Consider the following 21359-nt stretch of genomic DNA (forward strand, 5'->3'; position numbering starts at 1 on the left):
GGTGCCCCAGCCTCCAGCGGGCTTTTCCTTGCTTTATTTTGTATGCTCTCAGCAGCCAGATAGGTGACTATCAGCTGAGAGTGATCAAGACCCCTTATGTTTCAGTAGCATTTTATTATAGCACTTACGTGGTCATTATTCCAAAAGAAAAGACGACGAACAATATTAGGCAGAAGGAAAAGCAGGCTCCACCTGCTCTGGCAACAGGTCCAAGGACACCTGGCAGTTGGGAGCTGGGACGGACACCCAGGCCTCATGGCACTGAGCTGGGGTCTCTCTCACCCTGTGCTGCTTGGACCTGCACCTGTGAATACATCCTCTCTCTACAGCAATGTGAACCCTTCAGGGTAGACACTGGGCCCTACTCTTATTCCTCTCCTCTCCTGCCCCACACCTTCCAGCTCCCAGCACAGGACCAGGTATGAGGAGCAGCCCAGATTGACCTTGTGAGTCAAGGTCTGTGCGTTGACAGACAAGGGAGAGTGTGTACAGGTAGACGGGAGCCTGAGTTCAAAGACACAACCAGGAATCACCACTTGCACTGGGTCTGGGTCAGAGTCAGGGTCAGGGCTCTCTGAGGCAGGCAGGGAGTGGTCCCGAGGAGAACGAAACCCTGATGCAGAGGACCCAGTGTGGGCTGCCTCTTTGGAGACTTCATCTCCCTGCACCTCAGTCTCCACACTAATGGGAGTAATGACAGCATCCCAGCCAGCTCCCCGCAGTGGGGGAGAATGAACAGCAAAGCTCCTTGACTCAAATAGGGCAACACTGGAGGAAGCAGGTGACTGAGCAGAGGCTGCCGGGACCTTGTTTTGGTTTCATAAACAAGTTCCACTGTGGCAACAATCAAGAGATCTTGGGAGGACCAGATGACTGCTTTGACCCACAGGGAGATCCAGCCTGGGCTCCTTTCCTTCAGATACGCATGTCCCAGCTGGGCAGAGCCCTCTCCAGGAGACAGTGGGTACCTGTCCTTGCCTGTGTCCTTAGGCTATTTACCTCTGACTGCTTGCTAGGACGACGACAGGACACGTCACGCACAACATGTTCAGAACGGAAATCCTGCCCGTCCCCCCTTCTCCAACCTGCCCACCTTGATGCAGGGCAATGCTTTCCTTCTCCAGGCCGGAATCCTCTGAGTCATCCTTGATTCTTTCTCTTTCTCTCACAGCCCACACCCAACCTTTTAGCAAATCCTGTCCACTCTACCTTCAAATTATTAGGCTGAACGATATGAAAGGGCTATATTCGACTCTTTTTAATCTATAAAAAGGCATCTTCATTTGGATCTCCCTGATATATCCAGGATCCAACTGCTTCTCTCCACCCCACACTCTCACATGGATTGTGGCGTCGCGCCTTCTCTGGCCTCCCTGCTTCCATGCCTGCCGCTGGCCTAGCAGTCTCCTCCAGCACAGCAGCTGGAGGCAAGTCTTCATCAAACCTAAGCCAGACGTCTTAGTGATGCACCATGTCACTTCTCTGGTTAAAACCTGCCAAGGGCCCCTCATTTCACTCATAGTGAAAGCCAAAGTCTCCAGGGGGCCCTCGAGACCCTCATTATCTGCTCCCCTGTCTCTCTGACCTCAGCTTCCCCACTCCCCTCTCTCATCCCACCTGCCTCCTGGCCTCAGTGTGGTCCCCAAATGTCAGGCCTGTGCCTGCCTCAAGGCAGCGGTGCTGTGCCTCGTGCCCTGGTCACCTGCAAGCTTGTGCTCGGACCTCACCTTCTCGTGGAGGTCCACCCTGACCTTCCTAATTAAACCTGGAACTGTAACCCCCATCGTGCTCCTGCATCCCCATCCCTGCTGGCCTGTCCTATTTTCCCCATAGCCCTTATTACTTTCTAGGATAGTATATAATTGAGTTATTTCTTATGTTTATCGTTTTTCTGTCCTCTCTCACTGGAATATGTGTTCCGTGAGGGGGGGTTTGTTAGTTCTGCTGACCAGCGTATTCCCTATTGCCTAGAACAGTTCCTAGCACAGACACAGCACTCCTATGCATTTGTTGAACAAAAGAAAGAAAGAATGAGTGAACAAATAAATGAAAGTCACCCTCCAAAGCCCACTTCTGCAGCCGTTTGCCTGGGAACTCAGGATACTCTCTCTTTGACACCAAGGCACGTGAGGGGCTCTCTGACCCAAACAAAGCTAAGTGTAAATGACATGGTTGGTGGAGGTCATTTCCTGGACCCCATGATACTCCCTGCAATCCTACAGAACCCAATGGGTGACCCCTTCTCAAACCACTGGCCCCCAATTCCCATTCCGAAGAACACCAGTTGGGCTGGGAGCTGAGCCCACAGCCCCTCCCCCACTGCCACCCACACAGTTTCCATGGCAACAACAGCTACCTTAATAATGTGATTAAACAGCTGGATGGGGCTGATAAGTTCTGGCACCCAGAATGGACCACACAGCAGGGGCCCCTTCATAGGCACCAAGACTGAAATCCCTGCAGACCCCAGAAGGGGGCAGGGTGCAGGGGGCAGTAAGGACCCCAGAGCTCTCTGCCCCAGCTGGGCCACGGCGCCTTCAGGGACTTCCCAGCCCCTGGGGCCCCAGGCTTGTTGATAGCCTCTGTCACGAGAAGAGTAATGACTTCCTTAATCCTGTGGGGTGGGGAGAAGGGATCAACTGACAAGTTCATTTATCTCAGCAGAAATGGAGGTGCAGAAAGGGCAAGGGGCTGTTCACATGTGCTGTGGCTGAAACTGCGGCTTTTGGAAGGGCCTGGGGGTGGGGGTGGGGGTGGGGGTGGGGGCCTGGCTCACAGCCTGGCCTGCGCGTCTGCTTCTGAAAGGGGCCTTGCCAGCCAGCAACAGCTTTGCTTATTTGAACACCACTGTGTTCCAAGATTATTATTTAATGTTCACACCAGCTGAGACTCGTGGCTGGAAAGTGACCGGCCCCAGTTCCCATGGGCTGACGCCAGGACTTGAACCCAGGCCCTGTAGCTCCAGAGCCCCAGTCCCCGTTAGGGCTCCAACATGACAGCCCACCTTGGGGAGAGAACACATGTGTCCAGATCACCTGAAACATTAAAAATCTTTCGGCCATACAGCCTGCCTTCAAATCACCTCTTTGCTGCAGTTCTTTTCATAGAGCTCAGGGGAAGGGTTGCCATCACGGGATAACAGACTAGCTGGCGTTCTGGGAGCCACTGGACTAGAAGCCTGAGTATCCAGTTAGAAGGAGAAATCCAAGCCAGGGTTAGGCCCCTGTTAGCACCGCCCCCCCCCCCCCCAGCCCAGCACCACCACCTGGCCCCAGCCCTGGAAACAGGAGCAGCTCCAGGCGGGGGAGGGGAGGGGCCCCGTCACACAGCAGTGGCACATCCAAGTCTCACCCCGCCTCTCTCAGGATCCTGCTGCACCTGTTGCCCCTGGGACAGCCACACCAGGGAGGGGTGGACACAACTCAGGTGCTCTGATCCTGCCTCCTGGGCGGGTCAGCGGGCAGGCCCCGCTGGGATCTCCCTCCCTGGCTGGCCCCACGCTCCAAGACCATTTCCTGGTCAGGGGACCAGCAGGAGGGCTTGGCAAAGTGCCCTCCCAAATGCCACTTCCTTGACTCACTTCCTTTCCTAAGTCTCCAGCCCTCCAGACCAGGTCCAGGGCAGTCGGGGAGCAGCAGGGCTTGGGAGAAGCCAGCCTGGGGCCACAAGGGACAAAATCTTTCTTCCAGAAGCCAGAAGCTCAGAGGCTCAAAGTGGTCTAGCACCAGCTTTGTTGCCCCAGATGGGCTGGAGAGAAGGGATTCTAGTGGTCCTGGCCTGGCAGGGAGGACTGCGTTCCTGGTGGGGGTGGGGGTTGGTGTCCAGTAGGCGGAGGGGTGTCTGCCTCCTATCCACCGGCCTAACCTCAGGGGCCCTGCCTCTGCCAGTTTTTTGGTTAGGACCTTTGGATTTCTAAGCCGCATCAGCCTCCCAGGAACTTCCTGGAGCCATCAGATGAAAGCTAATTCTGCAAACAGGTCAAGACCTCCTGAGGGCAAACAGCCCCAGGCCCTTCCTCTGTGAACTCTCTTCACCACTGGTGCTGCCCAACTCCACTGCTCAGAACGGAGTAATCCTCCAGGCAGGGGGCAATGAGGTGCAGCAAAGGGACACTTCCACCTTCTTTGTTCTAGAGGCATCTCTGGCTCCAAGATGGCTGGGCTGTTTGATCACAGTTCATTCTCTTGGAATTTATTTCCCATAAAACTCCCAAGCATGATCAGAGATGTTGGTAATCCACCCCAGAGTGGGTAGACGTAAGAGAGAGAGTCAAAGAAAGGATGAGTCACTCACTCAGTACACAGTATGTGTGAGTGCATGATGTGTGTGCGCATGTCCGGGGGTCCCCTGGGTCTCCTACCCTCACATTTAGCTGGGGCTGAGGTGGATGGATTTAGCCACAAATTCCCCAGCAAACAGCTGAAATGGGAGCCCATGGCCCAACAGCCATGCCAGCCCCTTTCTTGTAGGTCTTCCCAAATCTAACACCTCCTTCTAACCTCATATCTCTTTCTCTTTCTTCCTCTTCCCAGGAATATCATGACCTGTCACCAACAGAGAGTTTTAAGTTCTCAAATCATTTCACATTCCCTATCTTATCTGATCTCCACAACAGTCTTGTGAGGCAGTTAAGAGATGGGTTACTTCCCCATTTCACAGGTGGAAAAACTGAGGCTGTACAGATAAGCTAGCAAAAAAGGCTTGGTAGAGTAAACGAGTGGCCCAGAGGGGCCTGAATCATGTCCCCCTCCCCCACCTTTTCACCCTTGGCTCAGGTATCTCCTGGCTTCCCTGAACTACTTCCAACAAGGTGGGTCACCCACAGGCCCCTAAGATAAAAGGTTCAGGGACAAGTATACCTGAATAATATACAATGAAAATGAGATGCAAACTAGCACAGCACCAATGAATAGCCCTGAACTCCAGGTCTTTGGGGTAACTGAGCTAGAGCTAAAGTTATAGCTCCAGCCTCTGGGCTTCAGACCCTGCCTCCCTTGTCTCAGCTCTGCAAACCCTCAGAGGATGAGCTGGGAAGCTTCCTGGTTTCTTCCCACTCCACCTCCAGTCACCAGCCACACTGGGTACAGCCTGGAACAGCTTTCAGGAGCCAAGAAGATAATGTGGAAGATGGAAGGTGTTTAGACGTTGAGGTCGGGAAGAGGAGTGGTCAGTTCCCTTGTCATTTGAGGTATCCTCGTAGAGACCTCCAGGGAGTCATCCCTTGGACCTAACATAGCTGAGCCTCCCATGGACCCTGACGTTCTCAGAGGAGGTACACACAGCTCACGAGCAACAGGAAGTTCAGGGACCGGGAGTCCAGAAGCCCAAATGTTCACAGTCAGGCACTGGCAAAGTTGGAGCCATACCTCAGGGTCCTGTTTCCCAGTCCAGCACTCCATAGCTGATTGTCATGTGACCTTGACAAGTCCATTCCTTCAGTTTCCCCAGCTCTGTAATGAGGGGCAGGGCCAGCTGCTCCAAGCCCCCAAGCTCTGACACTTGATTCCACAGTATCATGGAAGGGTAGAGACAAAGGATCTCTAAGCTGAGAATAGGGAGGGAGTCCTGAGTTCCCCAACTCCTGGTCCCTTGAAGCCTGTCCCTGGACAGTCCTAAGCTCTCAGGGTTAACTGTCCACCCAGGAACAGGGGGCCCTTGCACTTGAGGCTTGGGCACATCTGCCCCCTTAATTTACAAGTCCTGCGCCTGGCCACCTCAGACACCGTGACCATGCTGTAGCCAAATCAGCCAGGCTCAAGTGGCAGTGAGAGGAAGTCTACTCTTGAGCCAAAGGGGCAAACCCTGGACGCTGGCAACACGCGACCAGGCCAGGCTGGATGACAGACAGGGTTCCTGTGGCAAGAAGGGCAGCTGCAGAGAAGCTGCACCATCTCTGATTAACCATTTAGTGACCCAGAGAATAAAACAGATCCCCAAAGATATTTTTTACAGGTGTTCCATTGCCCCACATTTCAAAAATCCATGTAACCCCCCTCAGTCCAGCCCAAACACAGCCCAAGAGTGGAGTTCCTGACTGTATACACACACTTATGTACACACATGGGCACACACATGTGCACACACATGCACACACACCCACACAAGCATCCACCCATGGGTAACACACACTGGGCACACACAACACCAAGCACATATGTACAGATACTTGAAATGGCAAAAAGATTTAGAGATTGGGATTCTGAGGCCCTGGATTTGAGACCAGCCTATGCTGGGCAGCCCCCGGATGATCGCCGACAAGCCCCTTGAATCTGAGCTCATCTGTAAAATGGAGACACACCACCACTTGCCTCCCAGAGCTGCAGTGATGATCAAGGGAGCTGCTGTGAGTAGATTTGGAAAGCTGTAAGAAGGCTCTTGGGCTGTCTACATGGACTGCACTTAACTATGCTGCGGGTCTGGAGTCAGCAGCCTGAAAAGCAGCCTGATGTCTTAGAAAGGGATTTGGTGCCTGAGTGAAAAGGCCTGCTTTTCTATCCCAGCTCTGCGTTCCTCTAACTGGCTGACATTGAGCAAGTCTCTAGGCCTCCCCTTCCCCATGTGTAAAAGGAGAGGGTGGGACCAGGAAATCCTGCTATCCTATACCTGTAAGGGCCTGCCTCCAGAGTGAGGTCTGCCTCTCCCTCCTGAGGCCGGTGCAGTGAGGATCACCTCCTCTCTGGTGGCTCTTGCCCAGAGCAAAGAAGGAAGCTTTCCCAAGAAGGCAGGAACCGTTTAAGAAGGGGAAGGGGGAAGCCCAGTGGAGCCAGGCTCCCAAAGCACCTGGTTGACCGGCTGTGGGAGTAGGCATCCAAGCCCTAGTCTATGGGGCAGGCGCTGAAGTGTCATCAGGATCTAGTAATGGGGAAATGCCACTTCTGCACCCTGAGGTCAGCCCCAGAGAGGGACTGGGGTGAGGTGGCAAGTGCGGGCACTTTCTGAATTCAGGATGCTACCCACCGAGCCCTCGAGGAGCCTAATACTTGGCTTTCCCAGGCTCTCCCATGTGTCTGGGGAGGACAGGGCAGGTCCTGAAGGCCACTAGGGACCTGGCTCTGGGCGGCGCCACCAGGCCCCCTCCTGGCATCACATCGTCCCCTCCCCGGGGCTGCCTAAGGGCTCGCCGGTGCGCGCCCTCAGTCCCGGGACACCTCCTTACCCAGAACTTGGAGCCGAGCTCCCCGGAGCCGCACAGAGCGTCCATGGGGCCGGAGCTCGGCTGCGAGGACGGCGAGCACGGTCTCTACCAGCCGGGGACAGACCTAGTGCCCGCCCAGAGCCGCCTCCAGCCCCGAGCTCCGCCCCCGCCCGCCCCTCCAAGCCCTTCCCCCAGGCCCTTTGGGTCGAATTGAGACAGCGCCTCTAAGAAACTGCGGCTCCCGGAGGGATTTTGGGACAGTGGCGGCGGGCCATTGACACAGTGACAAGCCCTTCGGGTGGCCACTGGGCCGCGCCGGAGAGATGTCCCAGAAAGATGAGGCTGATAGGGCTGGAGCAGGGTCTGTTTCCAAGGGACACACACCCCCTCCCACAACGCACGACTCTGCGGAGAGGTGGGGGGTGGGGGAGAGGTGGGCACCCAGGAGTCAAGGGACATGAAAAGGGACTTAGCGAGACTCCCTCCGTGAATAAATCCTTGTCACGTTCATCTCTGAATGTCAGTCTCCTCATCTGTGAAATGGGAAGAGCTGTGTGCCCAGACAATCCAGAGGCTACCTCTGCCCCACAAGTTGTCCAGGAACTGGCAGACACCAACACAGAAAGCGCACATGTGTGTGTGTGTGTGTGTGTACACCTAAGGAGAGAGGGATGGGAGGGGGTCCCAACATCATCCAGATGGTGGCTTCCCATGATTCTCTTAAGTTGCTGCCTGCCTGTGGTTCTGTCCCTACCTGATTTTGCACCTGCTGCTTCAGCACCACTCTCTGTCTCCACTGTCATATCTGGAAAACAAGGACGATCATAGTACCTGTGTCACAGGGTTACTCTGAGGATTAAATGGGAAAGGTACGTAAAGCATCAAGCACGTCTCCTGGCACATTTAGTAGGCAACCACCTTATGTTAGTTTCCTCCACTTCAGCCTGGTAAGGGTGGGGGATGGGCAGGTGAGGCCCCCGGGAAAGGGGCCACATTAGCACATTCCTCCTGAGACTGAGTCTCCACATTCCGCATCAGTAATATGACTTTGGGGTCAATGGCCTCCTTCTCCTGCTTGCCACAGCTTGGCCATGCTGGGACCGCTCCCTCCCTCCCTCCTTCCATTTTCCACTCCCCCAGTCATCCTCTCTTCCCTAACGGGATCCCAGAAGCCAATTCACCACCCCTGTTGGGGTTGAGAAGGAATCCGCCGTTCCCCCAGCACCTCTTCCCCTGGCCCATCTCTCCTCTGCCCTTGCCTCCCAACCTTGTTCTTGTCTGTAGGGTCTGCCCAGGTGATCCCTGCCCTGCCCTTGTTCTTAAAACAATGCGTTCTCCTGCTTGCCTGCTCAGCAGCAGGTGTGGCTGGGTGCCAGTAAGACAGCACAGAAGCAACAGGCATCTACTATCCCTATGGGCAGGCAGGAAGTCACCAGAAGGAAGTCTCTTCAGCCATGGGCTATCAGAACAGAGATCTGAGCCCGGCATGAGGTGGGGGTGGGAGCAGGGTGGACAAGCCTCTCCCTTCCCCAGGCAGCGGACCGGGGGCTTCTCCCCCACCCCTGGCAAGTCCTCTCAGCCCTTTGTCTGCCCCCCGCCCTCCACTCACCCAGTCTCCCAGCCCCCTCCGTCTCTGAGCCAGACTCTATAGAGCTTTCACACTCTTGTAGCAGTGTATCTTCGGTTATATTTAGTTGTGAAGAATCTGTCTTCTCTGCCAGTCTGTGAAGTTCCTGAGGGCAGGGATTGACTGAGTCACCTCCAACGCCCCTCCACACTTTGGGCAGAACCTTTAGTATACTGTGTGACAAGCCCCGTGATGTCCCTGGGACTCATTTTCTTGAGCAACTTGGACAAGGTGCCATTTAAGGTCTCTTCCCGCCCTGCTGATCTAGGCTTCTATGGGGAGCAGCTGGGAATCCTCCACTAACCCTTCCTCCAGTCTGGGGCTAGGACGCTTGGGTCCTGTCTTCAGCATTGTGGCTGCAGCACCATCCTCTTTGGCCCCAGCCTTCTCATCTTGCTACTGGAGAGCCATTCCCAAGCCTGCGACTTTGGGTGGGAACCTCCGAGATCGTGGTGGGAGACCTGGCAATCCTTGCCTCCTCCCGTCTCGTCTCTCTTGAGGCATTCATTGGGAGTTTGCCCTTCCTGGCCCCTTGCGGAATGTGGCCCCTTTCACACAGCGGTTGAATAACAACTACGATATTCCTAGGACATTATGGTTTTGGTCGTTCTCACCAGAGCAAGAAAAGTGAGGCCCTGAGTTGTCTTATCCTGGCAGAGGCAGGATGAGCTCCATGTCTTCTGAAGGCTGGGCTATTTTCATGCATCCTCTGGACAGGATGCATTTCCTGTATCCTTAGCTGTTGCACACACGCCCCGCCCCTCTCAAGACTGCTTGGCTACTCTCCTCCCTGTGCCTCACCTCCCTTTCTGCACCTGACAAACTCTACTCGTTCTTGAAGATTTTACTCAAACGCCCCTCCCCCAAGCCTTCCTTGAAACTCCCCCACCCCAATCCTGGGCTAGGGGCCCTTCCTCTGCACACCTCTCCCTTCCTCCCTGTACTCTGTCACTGATTGTCTTGCTTATCTCCCCCCAAAACTGCGAACATCTTAAGGATAGGGACCATCTTAAGGATAATCTTGTTTATCACTGTATCCTCAGCACCCAGGACAGTGCCTGGCAAAGTTGGTCTTTAGGAAATGTTTGTTGACTGACTAAACAAGCATCCTGTGTCCTTAGAAGAGGTCATAAGTAGCAAGGCCACTGTAGCATTAGGTACAGTCCCAGCAGTGGGCACCGTCCACTCTGCTTTTGAGTTTTCAGAACAAAGATGTTTCCAGCTTGAGGCTCCTGAGAGGAGCCATAAAGACCTGTGGGTTGGCCGGCAGCTGACATCCCCCAGCTTTAATGGCCCCAGCCCCATTCTCTCTCCTCGAATGACTGCAGCTCCGGGCAGGATGCACACAGACTCTGCTGCGTCTGCCCTGCCAGTGAGCACCCCAGGGGAACTCAGCATCGGGAGTTTCCTGGCAGAAAGATGGAAAGATAAGATAATTGCAAGGTACAGTTTCGAGCAGGAATGACAGCAGAGAGAAGAAAGCAGAGCAAGTGGGGGTCAGGGAGACCCAGGGACAGGAAATGCTGCAAATGGGGAGAGTCAGGTGGGAACTGACAGGACAGGGGGAAGGGTGTGGATCAGTGAAGGCTGCTAGTTCTCCCCTCCACTCACCTCCTGGTTCCTTTTACCCCATGGCTCCTTGAAGGTCTGGAGCACCCTCAAAGCAGCCTCCAGCTCTCAAACTCCAGCTCTCTCCTCTTATGCCGTGGGGCGGGGCCTCTTTCCTCCAGACCCCAGCCCGGTGGGGCCTACATTGGCCCCACCTGCGGCCTCTGCAAGGCTGCCCCCTGCCCCCAATCTGCGCTTTGATCTGATTTGGCAGGTGTGTGAGCACTGGCTGCTGTGCCTGCTTCAGGAGTTTTCAAAGCAAGAAGAATTAATTAGCTCCGTGGGCCACGGTCAGCATCTCCCACACCTGGAGCAGTGCTAAGACACACAGAATTCTGAAGTTCTTAGCAGAATTCCCTCATCGATGTTCGCTGGAGCAATCACCTCCTTGGCCTGTCTTGCTGTGTCCTCAGAGCAGGGTGCCAGCCCACAACTAAATTCGCTTTTGCGAGTTAATTCCTCTCCTGGCAACCGCTGTCCTGGATTAGTCCTGGGTCCACTGGCTGTGGGCTGGGATCACTGGGCACCACGGGCTCAGCACGCCAATGGCTGGGATTCCCTACACACAGACGAATCCTTCACTGGGCTCTGCAAGCCTGTTTCCTTCTATGGGGGCTGCACACAGCACCTGTCTGCAGAAGGTGTCCATCAGTGTCGGTGTCCTCTCCCTGGCTAGGTCCCTCTACAGAAGGGGCACCAGGGTGGCACCAGGTGAAGGTGCCTTGTTGCTGCCACCTGGTGTTTGATGCCCTCACTGCACTGCTGTTGCCAGCCCTCCACCCACCTCCCCCACACACACACACAGGAAAGATGAGAGGAGGCCATGGGGCACTGGGCTGTGATGGGTGGGGATTAGGGGTGACGATGGAGGTGAAAATGTTTGAAAAGTGAGAGAGGTCTGGGTGGGGCAGGGGAGAGGACAGAAAGAAACAAGGGAGGGGGTGGGAGGAGGAGGAGGAGAGCAGGTGCTTTGAGGTTCAAGGGCAGCATTTTGCCAGGGAAAGATGGTGCCTGGGAAACTTGGTAATTGCAGAGTCAGACTTGGCCAGCGCTTGGTCAAGCACCTGGAGCTGAGGGACACCTTCTCTTGTGGTCAAGCCTCTCTCCACACAATATGGGCTCCTCTAAGCCTCTGAGGACACCAAACTGGGAGCTCAGGAGTACATTTCCATGAACACAAATGTGACTGCTTTGGAAAAGTCCTCCCTGGCAAGTCATTTTGTGATCAGGACTCCTAACACCATGTCCCATTCCTTCCACAGTGGAAAAGAGGCTGGGGTAGTGTGAAGCCAATTGTCTGGAGGTTGGCCAGCTCAAGATTCAAATCTCAGCTCCACCATTTTCTGGCTGTGTGATCTTGGGCAAAGTCACTTAAGCTTTCTGAACCCATTGCGTCATGGGAAAATGATAGCAATGGTACTTCCCTTGCTAGGGTATTGTGAGAAATAAGTGAGATACTGCAGATGAGCCTCAGATTTGTTTTTAGCACCAGCTCTGCTTGCTCCGCTTCCTAGTCCCCCCGCCCCCAGATAGACCTTTTCCTGGAGCCTTGAGGTGGAGGAAGCAGAAACAGCCAAGCCCGAGGTGGGGGCCTGCAGCTGTTAACACAGTTCCCTCTGAACCCACAAGGAGGAGGCTGAGAGCAGAAGTGCCAGCGTAGATGTTCTTACCTCCAAAAGCCCCCACATCCCTGAAGCTCCTGGCCAGTCCCAACCCTGTGCTGGAGGCCCTAATCCAAGACCTGCTGCCTCCACCCCAGCCTCCTTCGGATTCCTCCACTCCCCACCTCTGATGTATCCTAGAGCAGAATCAAATAACCATCCAGACAAGCAACATCCTTGTTATTATTACTACTGTTAATAAGATTATTATTTCCACTTCAAAACCCTTTTAATGAGACACAACAGCTTCCATCATTGATAAAGATTTTACATTTTTGGTGGAGAGGCCGCAATTCTCTCCCCTCAAATATGCAAATATCCACTCTGACTCTGAGGAGTCCTCAGGGCAGAGGGTGGTTGGCAAGTCTGGGATTGAGGGGAGGGGGTAGCAGCCCAGTTCTCTGGCCTCACCTTGACCCAGAATCCTCTAACCATTAGAAGAAAAAAAGACCCCAGAGCACCCTCCCCAAATTTCCTACCCTCATTAAGGAACAGACAGCTACAGAATGCTACCAAAATATAAAAGCTTTATCTGCAGACCCAGGTGACAAAACTCTAGGAATTTTGTCTAGATTTGCTTTTCTTTTTTTTTTTTTTTTTAAAAAGAAGGCAGTTCCTACATGCACCCCCCTCTCCCCACCCAAGGAGGCCAGAGAAAAAACTTTCACGCTATTTCACACCCTAAGAGGATAAATCCAGGTGCTTGCTTCAAGGAGCGGTATCATTTCCGTCCAAAAGAGCAATTAGAAAAACTTTCACCAGCTTAGAAAATACTGGGTTGGACAAAATTTCCAGGTCCAACCATCCAGCAGCCTCCCCCAACTTCCCCGGGATCCCAGGTTCAGATGGGGGCTGTGGGTGAGGGCTTCCAAGCCCAAGCTGCCTTTGAGGTTTCAAGAGTCCTGGGGTTTGAAGGTGCTGGGTGTAAGGGAGCAAGGGTGTTCAAGGGGGTGGGGTTGGGGCGGACGTTTGGGGGTAGCTGGCAGGGACAGACTGGCTGAGCCTGTGGTTGGTGCCCTTGGCACCAGGGTTTCAGACAAAAGAATATTGCCCAAGGTAGCCCCAGAAAGGAGGTTCTGGGCTGTGCCGCTGGCCCCTCCTCCTCTCCCCCTCCTCCCCTCTGCCCGCCTGGCTGCCTTCACCTCCTCCCTCCTCTTCGAGCTCCCACTGGGCAGGCAGCAGCAGACCTGTAAACTCCTTGATGGTGCTCATTCATCACCCCCCAGGGGGCCAGCTCCCCACTCCAGCAGGCTGGCTGCCCCCCACATCAACTCCACTGGGAGGTCCTGGCCCCGCCCGGCCCCCTCCATCTCGGTAGGGAACAGCTCGCTGTTTATATAGCTTAACCCCATTGCCAGCCTTGATGGGGCAGTGCCCACAGTGCCAGCACCGGACAGTGCCCCCCGGCCCCCGCCCTCCGCAGGTCACCCGGGCTGAAGCCTGAGAAAGGGAAACCCAGAAGCATTTGCCTCCTCCCCTGCCACCTCACAAAACCCCATTGCAGCAGCTGAGGCACCTCCCCCAGCCTCAGTCGGCCCCATTAACCCAAACAGCTTCATTATGCCAATTTCCAGCTTTCACCATGGGGCTGATAGCTGTCAGCAGAAATAAGAGTTAATCTGGAATCACTCACATTCACAGAGCTGCCTGGCTAAGAGGAAGAGATAAACCTTTGATAGAAGCAGGAGTACACCCTGCTCATCCAGCCTGCCACCAGCAGAGGGGCTTCTCTCCTCCCTCAGCCCTGGGAGGCCAGGCTGCACGGTTGCAGCCCTCTGGGGAGAGGCATGTAGCATCTCTCTCTCTCTCTGGCACACACACACACACACACACACACACACACACGCACACAGAGGCAGCTCTGACCCTCCCCTCCCCACCACCCACTCCCCATCTCCAGGAATCTCTCTCCAGTGCCATCTGGAAATGCCTAACTCTGTCCCTTTTGCTTTTACTCTGGACCGTGATTAACTTTTTATTTTGGAAAATTACTTTATTATAGATATAGATATAGATATGTATGTATGTATATATAAAAAGGTTCCATTTCATTTGTAAAATCTTATTTTTTTCTTTTTTTCTCCTAGAGAAAATGATGACGAGGTTAAAGGAAAAAAATAAGTTACATTACAGTTTCCAAAATGGTTCTCACTCTCCACTGAAGATGGGCCCCCATCAGGGCTGTAATGCACTCTCGGTCCCAGCTTGTGCTTTGCAAGAAGAGGGAATATAACTAGATTAGTTATTTTAGGTTAAAATAGCCAAGAAACAGACGCCTTCGCCTCAAAAATATTCTGAGACACATAAAAGCAGGAGGAAACAAGTCTCTTCAGTCACAAAATGTCGTACATCCCGCAAATACTAGATTCAATTAATTTAATAAAATAGAATATACATAGAGATTCTGCACAAACGTATTGCTTTCTCCCAACAGCTCCTGGTGTCGGGAACCTCAGCTCCACTGGGCCTCTCTCTCTCAGCCTGGAGCAGGGTGGCCACGGCTGCTGCTTTTAACTCTGGAAATTCCGCTTGCCGGTGCCCAGTGCCACTGAGGCGAGGAGGAGCGCCTCCCCGGTGTCCATATGGAACTTTTCTGGAATATAGCCCAGGAGGAGGAGCTAGGATTTGGCACCCAGTGGAGAAAGGTGAGTGGGAGAGTAGGGCAGGACTCAGGGGTCCAGGTCTGCTGGGTCAGAGGATAAACCAGAGAGGCTCAGCACATCTTTCTTTGGGGGGGACGAGGCAGCCATGCTGTCGGGAGGGCCGGAGGCCGAGGGATCCTTGGAGTCGCTGGATGGAGCCCTCCGGCGGAGGCAGACACCAGGGCTGGGTGGGGGCCGAGGGCCCTGGCTCTGGCTCCCTGGGGGGTCTATGGAGATACTGGGCGGGCTGAGTTTCTTCTTGGGCCGGCTCCCAGGTCCCCCAAGAGGCTGACCCCGGAGGCTAGAGGGGCCAGGGCCCAGGCGGGGCTGGGAGCCTCTGTCCAGGCAGCTGACGGCGATGGAGTGCCTCCTCTGTTCATCCAGCCAGGACGCGGGCCGGCGCGGGCAGCTCCGGGCCTCCACGCTGTAGCACTTCTTCAGGTCCCGTGGGGACGGGGCTTCCGCCTGGCTGCCCACAGGCAGGAGGTCTCCTGAAATCCAGCTCAGCTCCGTGTCCAGCTCTAAGCTGCTTCTGATCTCTGATGGGCCCTTGCTCCACGTGGGTTCTGGGCCCGGGCAGGGGGCTGACGGGGGCATGTGCTTCGAGATCTTGCTCTGGCTGTGGGAATGCTGCTGCGCCTGGGTGCTGGAGCGGCCCCAGAAGGAGGAGGCCCCGGCCAGCGGCGGGGAGGGCCCGCTCACCTCTGACAGCAGGTCTTCCCTGCTGCCCAGGCCCTGAACGTCCAGGGAATCCGTCCTTATTGCTGCCTGTATGGGGTGGGGCGAGGGCTCAGCCCAGGGGCTTCCTCTCCCCTGTGAACTGTCCCACCTGGCAGGTCAGAGAGCCCCTCCTCCCCCTCCATGGAGTTGCAGGACCACCCTAGGCAGGGGTACCAGTATCTGCTCTTGTTGGGAGATGCGGGTCATACGCAGTCTGACCTCGGTTGTCCACTGTGCCCCCACCCCCCACCCCCCAGCCTGCAGGAATCGCTCTGTACAGCTCCCAACCCATGCGATCCGAGAAAGCACTGGGCCAGCTCTGCTCCCCAGCTGGCTCCTCACACCTCCCAGCCTCTGCACAGGCTACTTCTTTGGCCTTAAATACCCTTCCCAAGTGGCAAGCATCCCTTGACTTTATGGGCTCAGGTACCCTGTGATGTAATACCTGACTATCTTCACCCCAAAGTAAAACTGACCCCTTCCTCCTCTGCTCCCTGCTGCACCACACATGTGGACACCCGGTGACCTGTTGCTGCAATGACCTGATGGGGTATATGTCTCTGCTATTATACCGTGAGCTCCAGAGGGCAGGGGCTCTCTCATTTGTCCATGCCCCCAGTGCCCGGCCATGGAGGCTGCTCAGCGAATATTTGCAGAAGGGATGAAGACGGTGCCTGCTCCCCAAATGTGCTGGATTGAGCAGATCCTCATGTGGCTATCCTCACACATGAGGCACACATGGCGTGGGCAGTGGCCTTGTCACAGTCGGGGCAGACAAGCCTCACCTGGCTACACGAGCTTCTGCTCTGTGCCCCTGGAGTGTGGGCTCTGGAAGGTAGGCGCCGGGCTTGGCCAAAAGTGGAGACATCTAAAACGTGCCTTGTGCCCCTTAGCTAGGTCTAGAAGTACAGAGAATAGGGAGGCAGCTCTGCGCCATGGAAAGGGAGTCCAGAGACCAGGTTCTACCTCCAAACTGACGTGTGTCCCTGGACAACCATGGCCCCCTCTCTGGTCTCCGGGCCTCCTCGGCGAAACAAAGGAGGGGGTGCAAACTCCAAGAGGACACAGACCACTTCTGCTTTGCCTAGAATTGTGTCCCTGGTATCTAGAACTCAGTCTGGCACATCACTGGCACACAATAAATGTTTGCTGGGAGAATGAAAGTGGCAACCCTGGTCACCACCAACAGCCTAGGATTCCTAGCAGAGAGACCAGCCCCGGTCCGTGTCCACCCTCTACACCTGCTCACCTGGCGCCTGAGTGGCCTCTGAGCCAAAGGGGAGCGGCCTGGTGGAGGCAATTTGGGGATGGTGCCCCAGGTGGGAGCACCGTGGGGCTGGAGCAGCTGGGGTGCATCTTTGGGAAGCTGCAGGATGTAGCTGGTGTCTGCTGGCTGGGAGTGAACGGACAAGACAGAGCCTGTGAGGGGAGGGGGGAGGGGGAGAGAGAAGAACTGGAGAGTCAATGTGCTGGCTCCCACCCGAGTCCCTCCCGTCCACTCTCCCCACCGGGGCCTCTACCCTCACCACCCAACCCCCACCCTGGATTGAAAGCCACTCCCCTCAGGCTGGGGGCTCCCTCAGGCAGGGGCTGGCTGACCCCTTCAGGCTGGGGGCTCCTCAGAGGTAGGAGAGACCTCTTTGTCTGCCTCAGTACCCCTACTTCCCAAGGACAGGACTGGGCTTAGGCAAGGACGGATCTCCTGGTGTGAGCCGAGCTGGCCTGCCCCCAGCCTTGGTACCTGACTGAGCTTTGGGGAGCCCCCAGCCCCTGTGTCCCAGGGACCCCTCGGCAGTGCTCCCATCCCGGCACATGTAGCTGTCATTGGGCAGAGAGTGCGTTCGGCTGACCCCAGACTTCCTCACAGTCAGCAGATCTGGTCTCAGCATGACGGGCACCTCCTCAGTGCGGGACTCCATCTGCAAAAGGAACAGGGGAGGGAGATGGGAGGAAGAGGGGGTATCCAGATTGGGTCACTGAGGCAGAGCTTGGCAACAGAAACCAGAAGCCCACCCCCACCCCACCCCTGGCCAAGGCCCTGGCCCCCATCCCCTCCCTGGACAAGGTGGTGATGGGATGAGTGTGGTCGGGGAGAAGGGACAGACACATGGATGAGCCCTCCATACACAGGGAGGAAGGGGGTAGGAGGACCCCCTGCCCCCAGAAAACTATTCATACTGCATCATCTTGGAGCTTTCCACAGGGCATGGCAGAGGGGTGAGGTGTCCAAAGGAGGGAGAGCAGCCCCCGGCCCCCAGCCCTTCAAGCAGCCCAAGAGCTCATTCTCAAGGCCCCATTGAGAGTCTCTGAAGCTACACAGTGGAGAGTTAAAAGCTAACAACAGTCCCCCATCCCAGTTGCTGTGCTGGGGCTTGGGGAGTAGGGGAGGGCCTTCCTAATGAGCAGGAGACGAGGCAGCCCGGGACTGCCTGTAGAACAGAGGCTGTTTCACCATCCCATTCCTAAGGCGGCCCCAACACCCAGCACTGGACAAGGGCTGGGTTAACGTGAGCTAAATGACGGATGAACACTAAGAGGGTGTCACAGCTGGTTCACCCCCCTCCCCACCTCCCTTTAATTACACAGTGACTCTGGCAGGTGATGGGTGAGGAGCAAGCCCTGGGTACCATGGACTCAGGTCCTCCCTTAGTGGACAGACTGGGGATGGGAGTGGATGTTTTAAAATCTATTTCAAAGAAAGGCAATAATCAGCCTTTGACCCCAGCTGGAGGGAGACAAGTCTCGTTCCCAAGAGATTTCTCCATCACCCTGTCCGTTCCTGGCTCTCAGAGAGGCTGTAGGTTCCTGTCCCGATGTGGACCCAGCCAGTTAAGTAGCCCCAGAAAGCCTGAGAATGGCTGTGTCAGAAAACAGTCTGGATCCTTTACTTCCTCTCTCAGCCCCAGGCTCCACTTCTGCCAACCACTCCCAGACCCCCAGGAACCCCTAAGGTCAAGGCCCTGCCCCAACAGAGCCCTGCTGTGAGGAAGGGCCCCCTGTCCCTCCTTAAGTCCCAAGAGGAGGGGGAAGACAGGGAGGAGGGGGCTGCTCACAGTCAGATGTGGACGGGGGAGCCGGGCAAGGGTGGAGAAGCTGTCAGAACACAAAGAATCGCCCCAGGACGCGGGGACATACAGGGACAGTGACAGGGGAGATAGGAACGGCCCCCCAGGTGGAGAAGGGCATGGTGGTGGCAGCAGAGATGTGGCTCTCACCCACTACGTGGTGGTGAATGGCTCATGTTGGGGCGAGGGGGGAAGCGGAGGCGGGAAGGAGGGGTGCAGGGACGGGGAGGGCTGGCTTGCACGGGGCTCCAAATACAGAGGCCAACTCTGTGTCCAGACAGGCCCTTTGGTCAGCTGCCTGATAACACCTCTGTTTTGAGTTCTGTCACTCCTGGGTGTCTGGATTAACCCTTTCACAACTGCTGCCCCTGGGCCCTTCTGGGCAAGGCCCCAATTTAATCTTATCTAATTTCTTTGTCCACCGTGGGGGACCTGAAAGACCTAGCAAAGCCTGGAGCACTAAGTGCTGCCTCTGGGTGGGGCCCGGTGGCAGAGTGAGAGGGGGGCAGGGATCTGGAGCCCTGCAGCCAGCCCGGCCCCTGGGGAGGCTGGGGGAGCAGTGGGGGGCTGTGTGTATGTACATTGCTCTCCAGGGCACTAAGTAAGAGTGTGTGAGTGTCATCAGGCAAAGAGTCATCCGTCAGAGCTACAGAGCAGGACAGTTCAGACACAATCTCTGACGTCAGAGACAGAGCCTCCATCTCAGCTAGAGGGATCTAGACAGGGAGAGAGATGATCAGGCATAAGAAACCAAGACAGTGCACATTCTCGTGTGTGCACGCACACACACGCACACGCACACACACGCGCGCGTGCGCACACAGAGCCCCTCTTCCCCCGTTCACGAAGCGTAAGGAGAAAAGGCCTCCTTTCTCTCTCCCCACCCCTTTCCCAAGTAAACTGAGAGCGCCTCCCCTCCCCCCCTTCAAACCCCTGCTCTGATCAGAGAGGCTGCGCAGGCAGCAGAGAGCCAGAGCAAACACTGACAAAGCGAGGAGACACAGAAACACGTTCTAAAGATGCCCCAGGAAGCTTGACAGCCCCTCCCACACTACCACCACCCAGGGAGGGAGCAGGGAGCGGGAAGATACCAGAAAAAAAATGAAGAAAGGTCCGCAAAGCGCCTCTCTGCTCCCAGCACAGACAGAGCAGCATGGGGTGGGGGTGCTGGGGACAAAGCTGCCAATCTGATGACTGCTTTCTGCCTATTCTCTCTGCTTCCAAAAGCCTGGCAGAACCTGGCCTGCCCCAAGATTCTGGTGTCTCCCCTCCTGGGCCCTCCTCCGCCTGCCCTCTCCAGCTTAGGTTCTGGGAGATGCTCTCCTCCCGCCGGCCTGAACTGGGCACACTGGGTTGGGCCACCACACCATCTGGCTGGCTCACCTGGGATCTGCAGCCGGGCTTCAGTGCCTACAGGGCCCTGGGGGAGAGTGGGGCCATGCCTCCCAGACGAGCTGACTGCCCGGTCACCTCCTCAACATCCTGCTCTCCCCCAGCGCCCTTCCCCATGAGCGTCCTTCAGGATGGGAGGCCTTGGGAAGGGACTCGCTTTCCCACTGATCATTCTAGGTCATTGCCAGGTTCAGGTCCCTATAGTCTATCTGAGGCTGAATCCCAACAAGAGGTCAGGAGCCCTAGAGGCAAGGTCCCTTCCTATTTGAGGATCACCGTCCATTTCTTTGATCAGGCTACAGGTGTCCCAGGTGCTGGGAACCTGCTTGCCCGCGCCATCATCCATCATGGCCCGCGGAACACTAGGCTTTCTACCTCCAGCTGATACCTGTCTCCTTGCTTCCACCCCGGGTCTACTGGGGGCTTTCCTGCAGTCCTTGACCTAGGAGGAGGGTTGGTGGGGTGCACCTCCAAGTGGAGGGGGGTCAAAGGCGGCCAGACAGGTCCCAAGAGGAGAAGGAAGAGGACCCCAGAAAGCAGATCACAGTGAAATGGGATTGGGGGAGAAAAGCATGTGGTACTGTGGGAAGGGCCAGGGCTTGGGGAGGAAGCCAAGTCCTATTTCACACGAGGTCCCCGGAACCCACTCCCAGCTGGGGCCTTCCACCCGCTCTCAGGACCAGGTCAGAAGCCACTGGCTACGGATAGCACCCATCATGCCCAGCGGTTTCCTTAGCTTAAAAAGCCACCAAACAGAGGACTGGCGGGGGGCGGGGGGTGGGCACTGGATACGGAGAAGAAGGAGACTGTGTTCTAAGACATGTCCCTCAATGGGTCCCCTGGCCACCTGCACTCTCCCCCGAAGCACCTCTCCCCTGGATCTGGTACCTCACTCCCCCTACCCGCTAAGGTCCCACTGCCAACTTGTCTTCTGCTCCATCCATCTCTTTTCTTCCAGGTTCTTTCTTACAACTGCCCTCTCCAGACCCCTCTTCCAAGTATCCTTCTCCCTCAGAAGTGCAATCTCAGCATTCCTACCTTCCCACCATGTGTTCCAGAGGTTGATCTCAGCTTGAAGAACCCCTGGCTGCCTCCTGCCAGGCCCAAAGCTCAACTGAGGCCCTGAGGCTGTTCTTTCCCCAGACACCCAGTGGGCAGGAAACACCCCCCACCCTCCCCAGAAGCGTGGCACAGCATGGCACAGCCCAGCACAGTCAGGAGAAGGGGCACAGCACAGGGACACAGTAACCTGTGGGTCGGAGCCGCCCGGGCTGCGGGCGGGAGGGAAGGCAGAGGGCGGGCCTCCTGGGCCTGCCAGCTCGTCCATCAGCTTCAGCTCCCCTTCCAGGGAGCCCTGGATCAGCAGGGATATGGTGTCAAACAGCTGTCTGTCCTGGGGAGGACCAGCCCATAAGGGGAACCAGAGAGTCAGGGGCGTGGGGGTCAGAGGAGCAGTAACGGGTAGTGTCATGGCAGGGGATTGAGAAGAGACAGAGAGAGAGAAAGAGG

At 56.0% G+C, this 21359-nt stretch overlaps 2 protein-coding genes across 15 annotated transcripts in view; both read right to left on the reverse strand.

Annotated features, from left to right (window-relative positions):
- Positions 1–7239, reverse strand: part of ABCC3 (ATP binding cassette subfamily C member 3) — a 42832-nt gene extending 35593 nt beyond the window's left edge. Inside the window, 1 exon segment of the mRNA XM_036838340.1 lies at positions 7157–7239. Within this exon segment, the coding sequence (XP_036694235.1) occupies positions 7157–7201 (45 nt within the window). The 5' untranslated portion in view covers positions 7202–7239.
- A 6770-nt stretch (positions 7240–14009) lies between these two features.
- CACNA1G (calcium voltage-gated channel subunit alpha1 G) overlaps positions 14010–21359 on the reverse strand; it is a 63009-nt gene continuing 55659 nt past the window's right edge. For 6 of the 14 annotated variants that reach the window (XM_036837228.1, XM_036837226.1, XM_036837227.1 and 3 more), the window contains 5 exons: positions 21100–21243; positions 19040–19174; positions 17135–17312; positions 16643–16812; positions 14090–15441 (listed from right to left, as the gene is read on the reverse strand). In XM_036837228.1, coding sequence (XP_036693123.1) covers positions 14701–15441; positions 16643–16812; positions 17135–17312; positions 19040–19174; positions 21100–21243 — 1368 coding nt within the window. In that variant the 3' untranslated portion in view covers positions 14090–14700. Of the gene's footprint in view, positions 15442–16642; positions 16813–17134; positions 17313–19039; positions 19175–21099; positions 21244–21359 lie in introns of all 14 variants that reach the window. The other 8 variants (XM_036837232.1, XM_036837233.1, XM_036837231.1 and 5 more) reach the window with 5 other exon arrangements.

Source organism: Balaenoptera musculus, chromosome 20, assembly GCF_009873245.2.
Source record: "Balaenoptera musculus isolate JJ_BM4_2016_0621 chromosome 20, mBalMus1.pri.v3, whole genome shotgun sequence".
Lineage (NCBI taxonomy): Eukaryota > Metazoa > Chordata > Mammalia > Artiodactyla > Balaenopteridae > Balaenoptera > Balaenoptera musculus.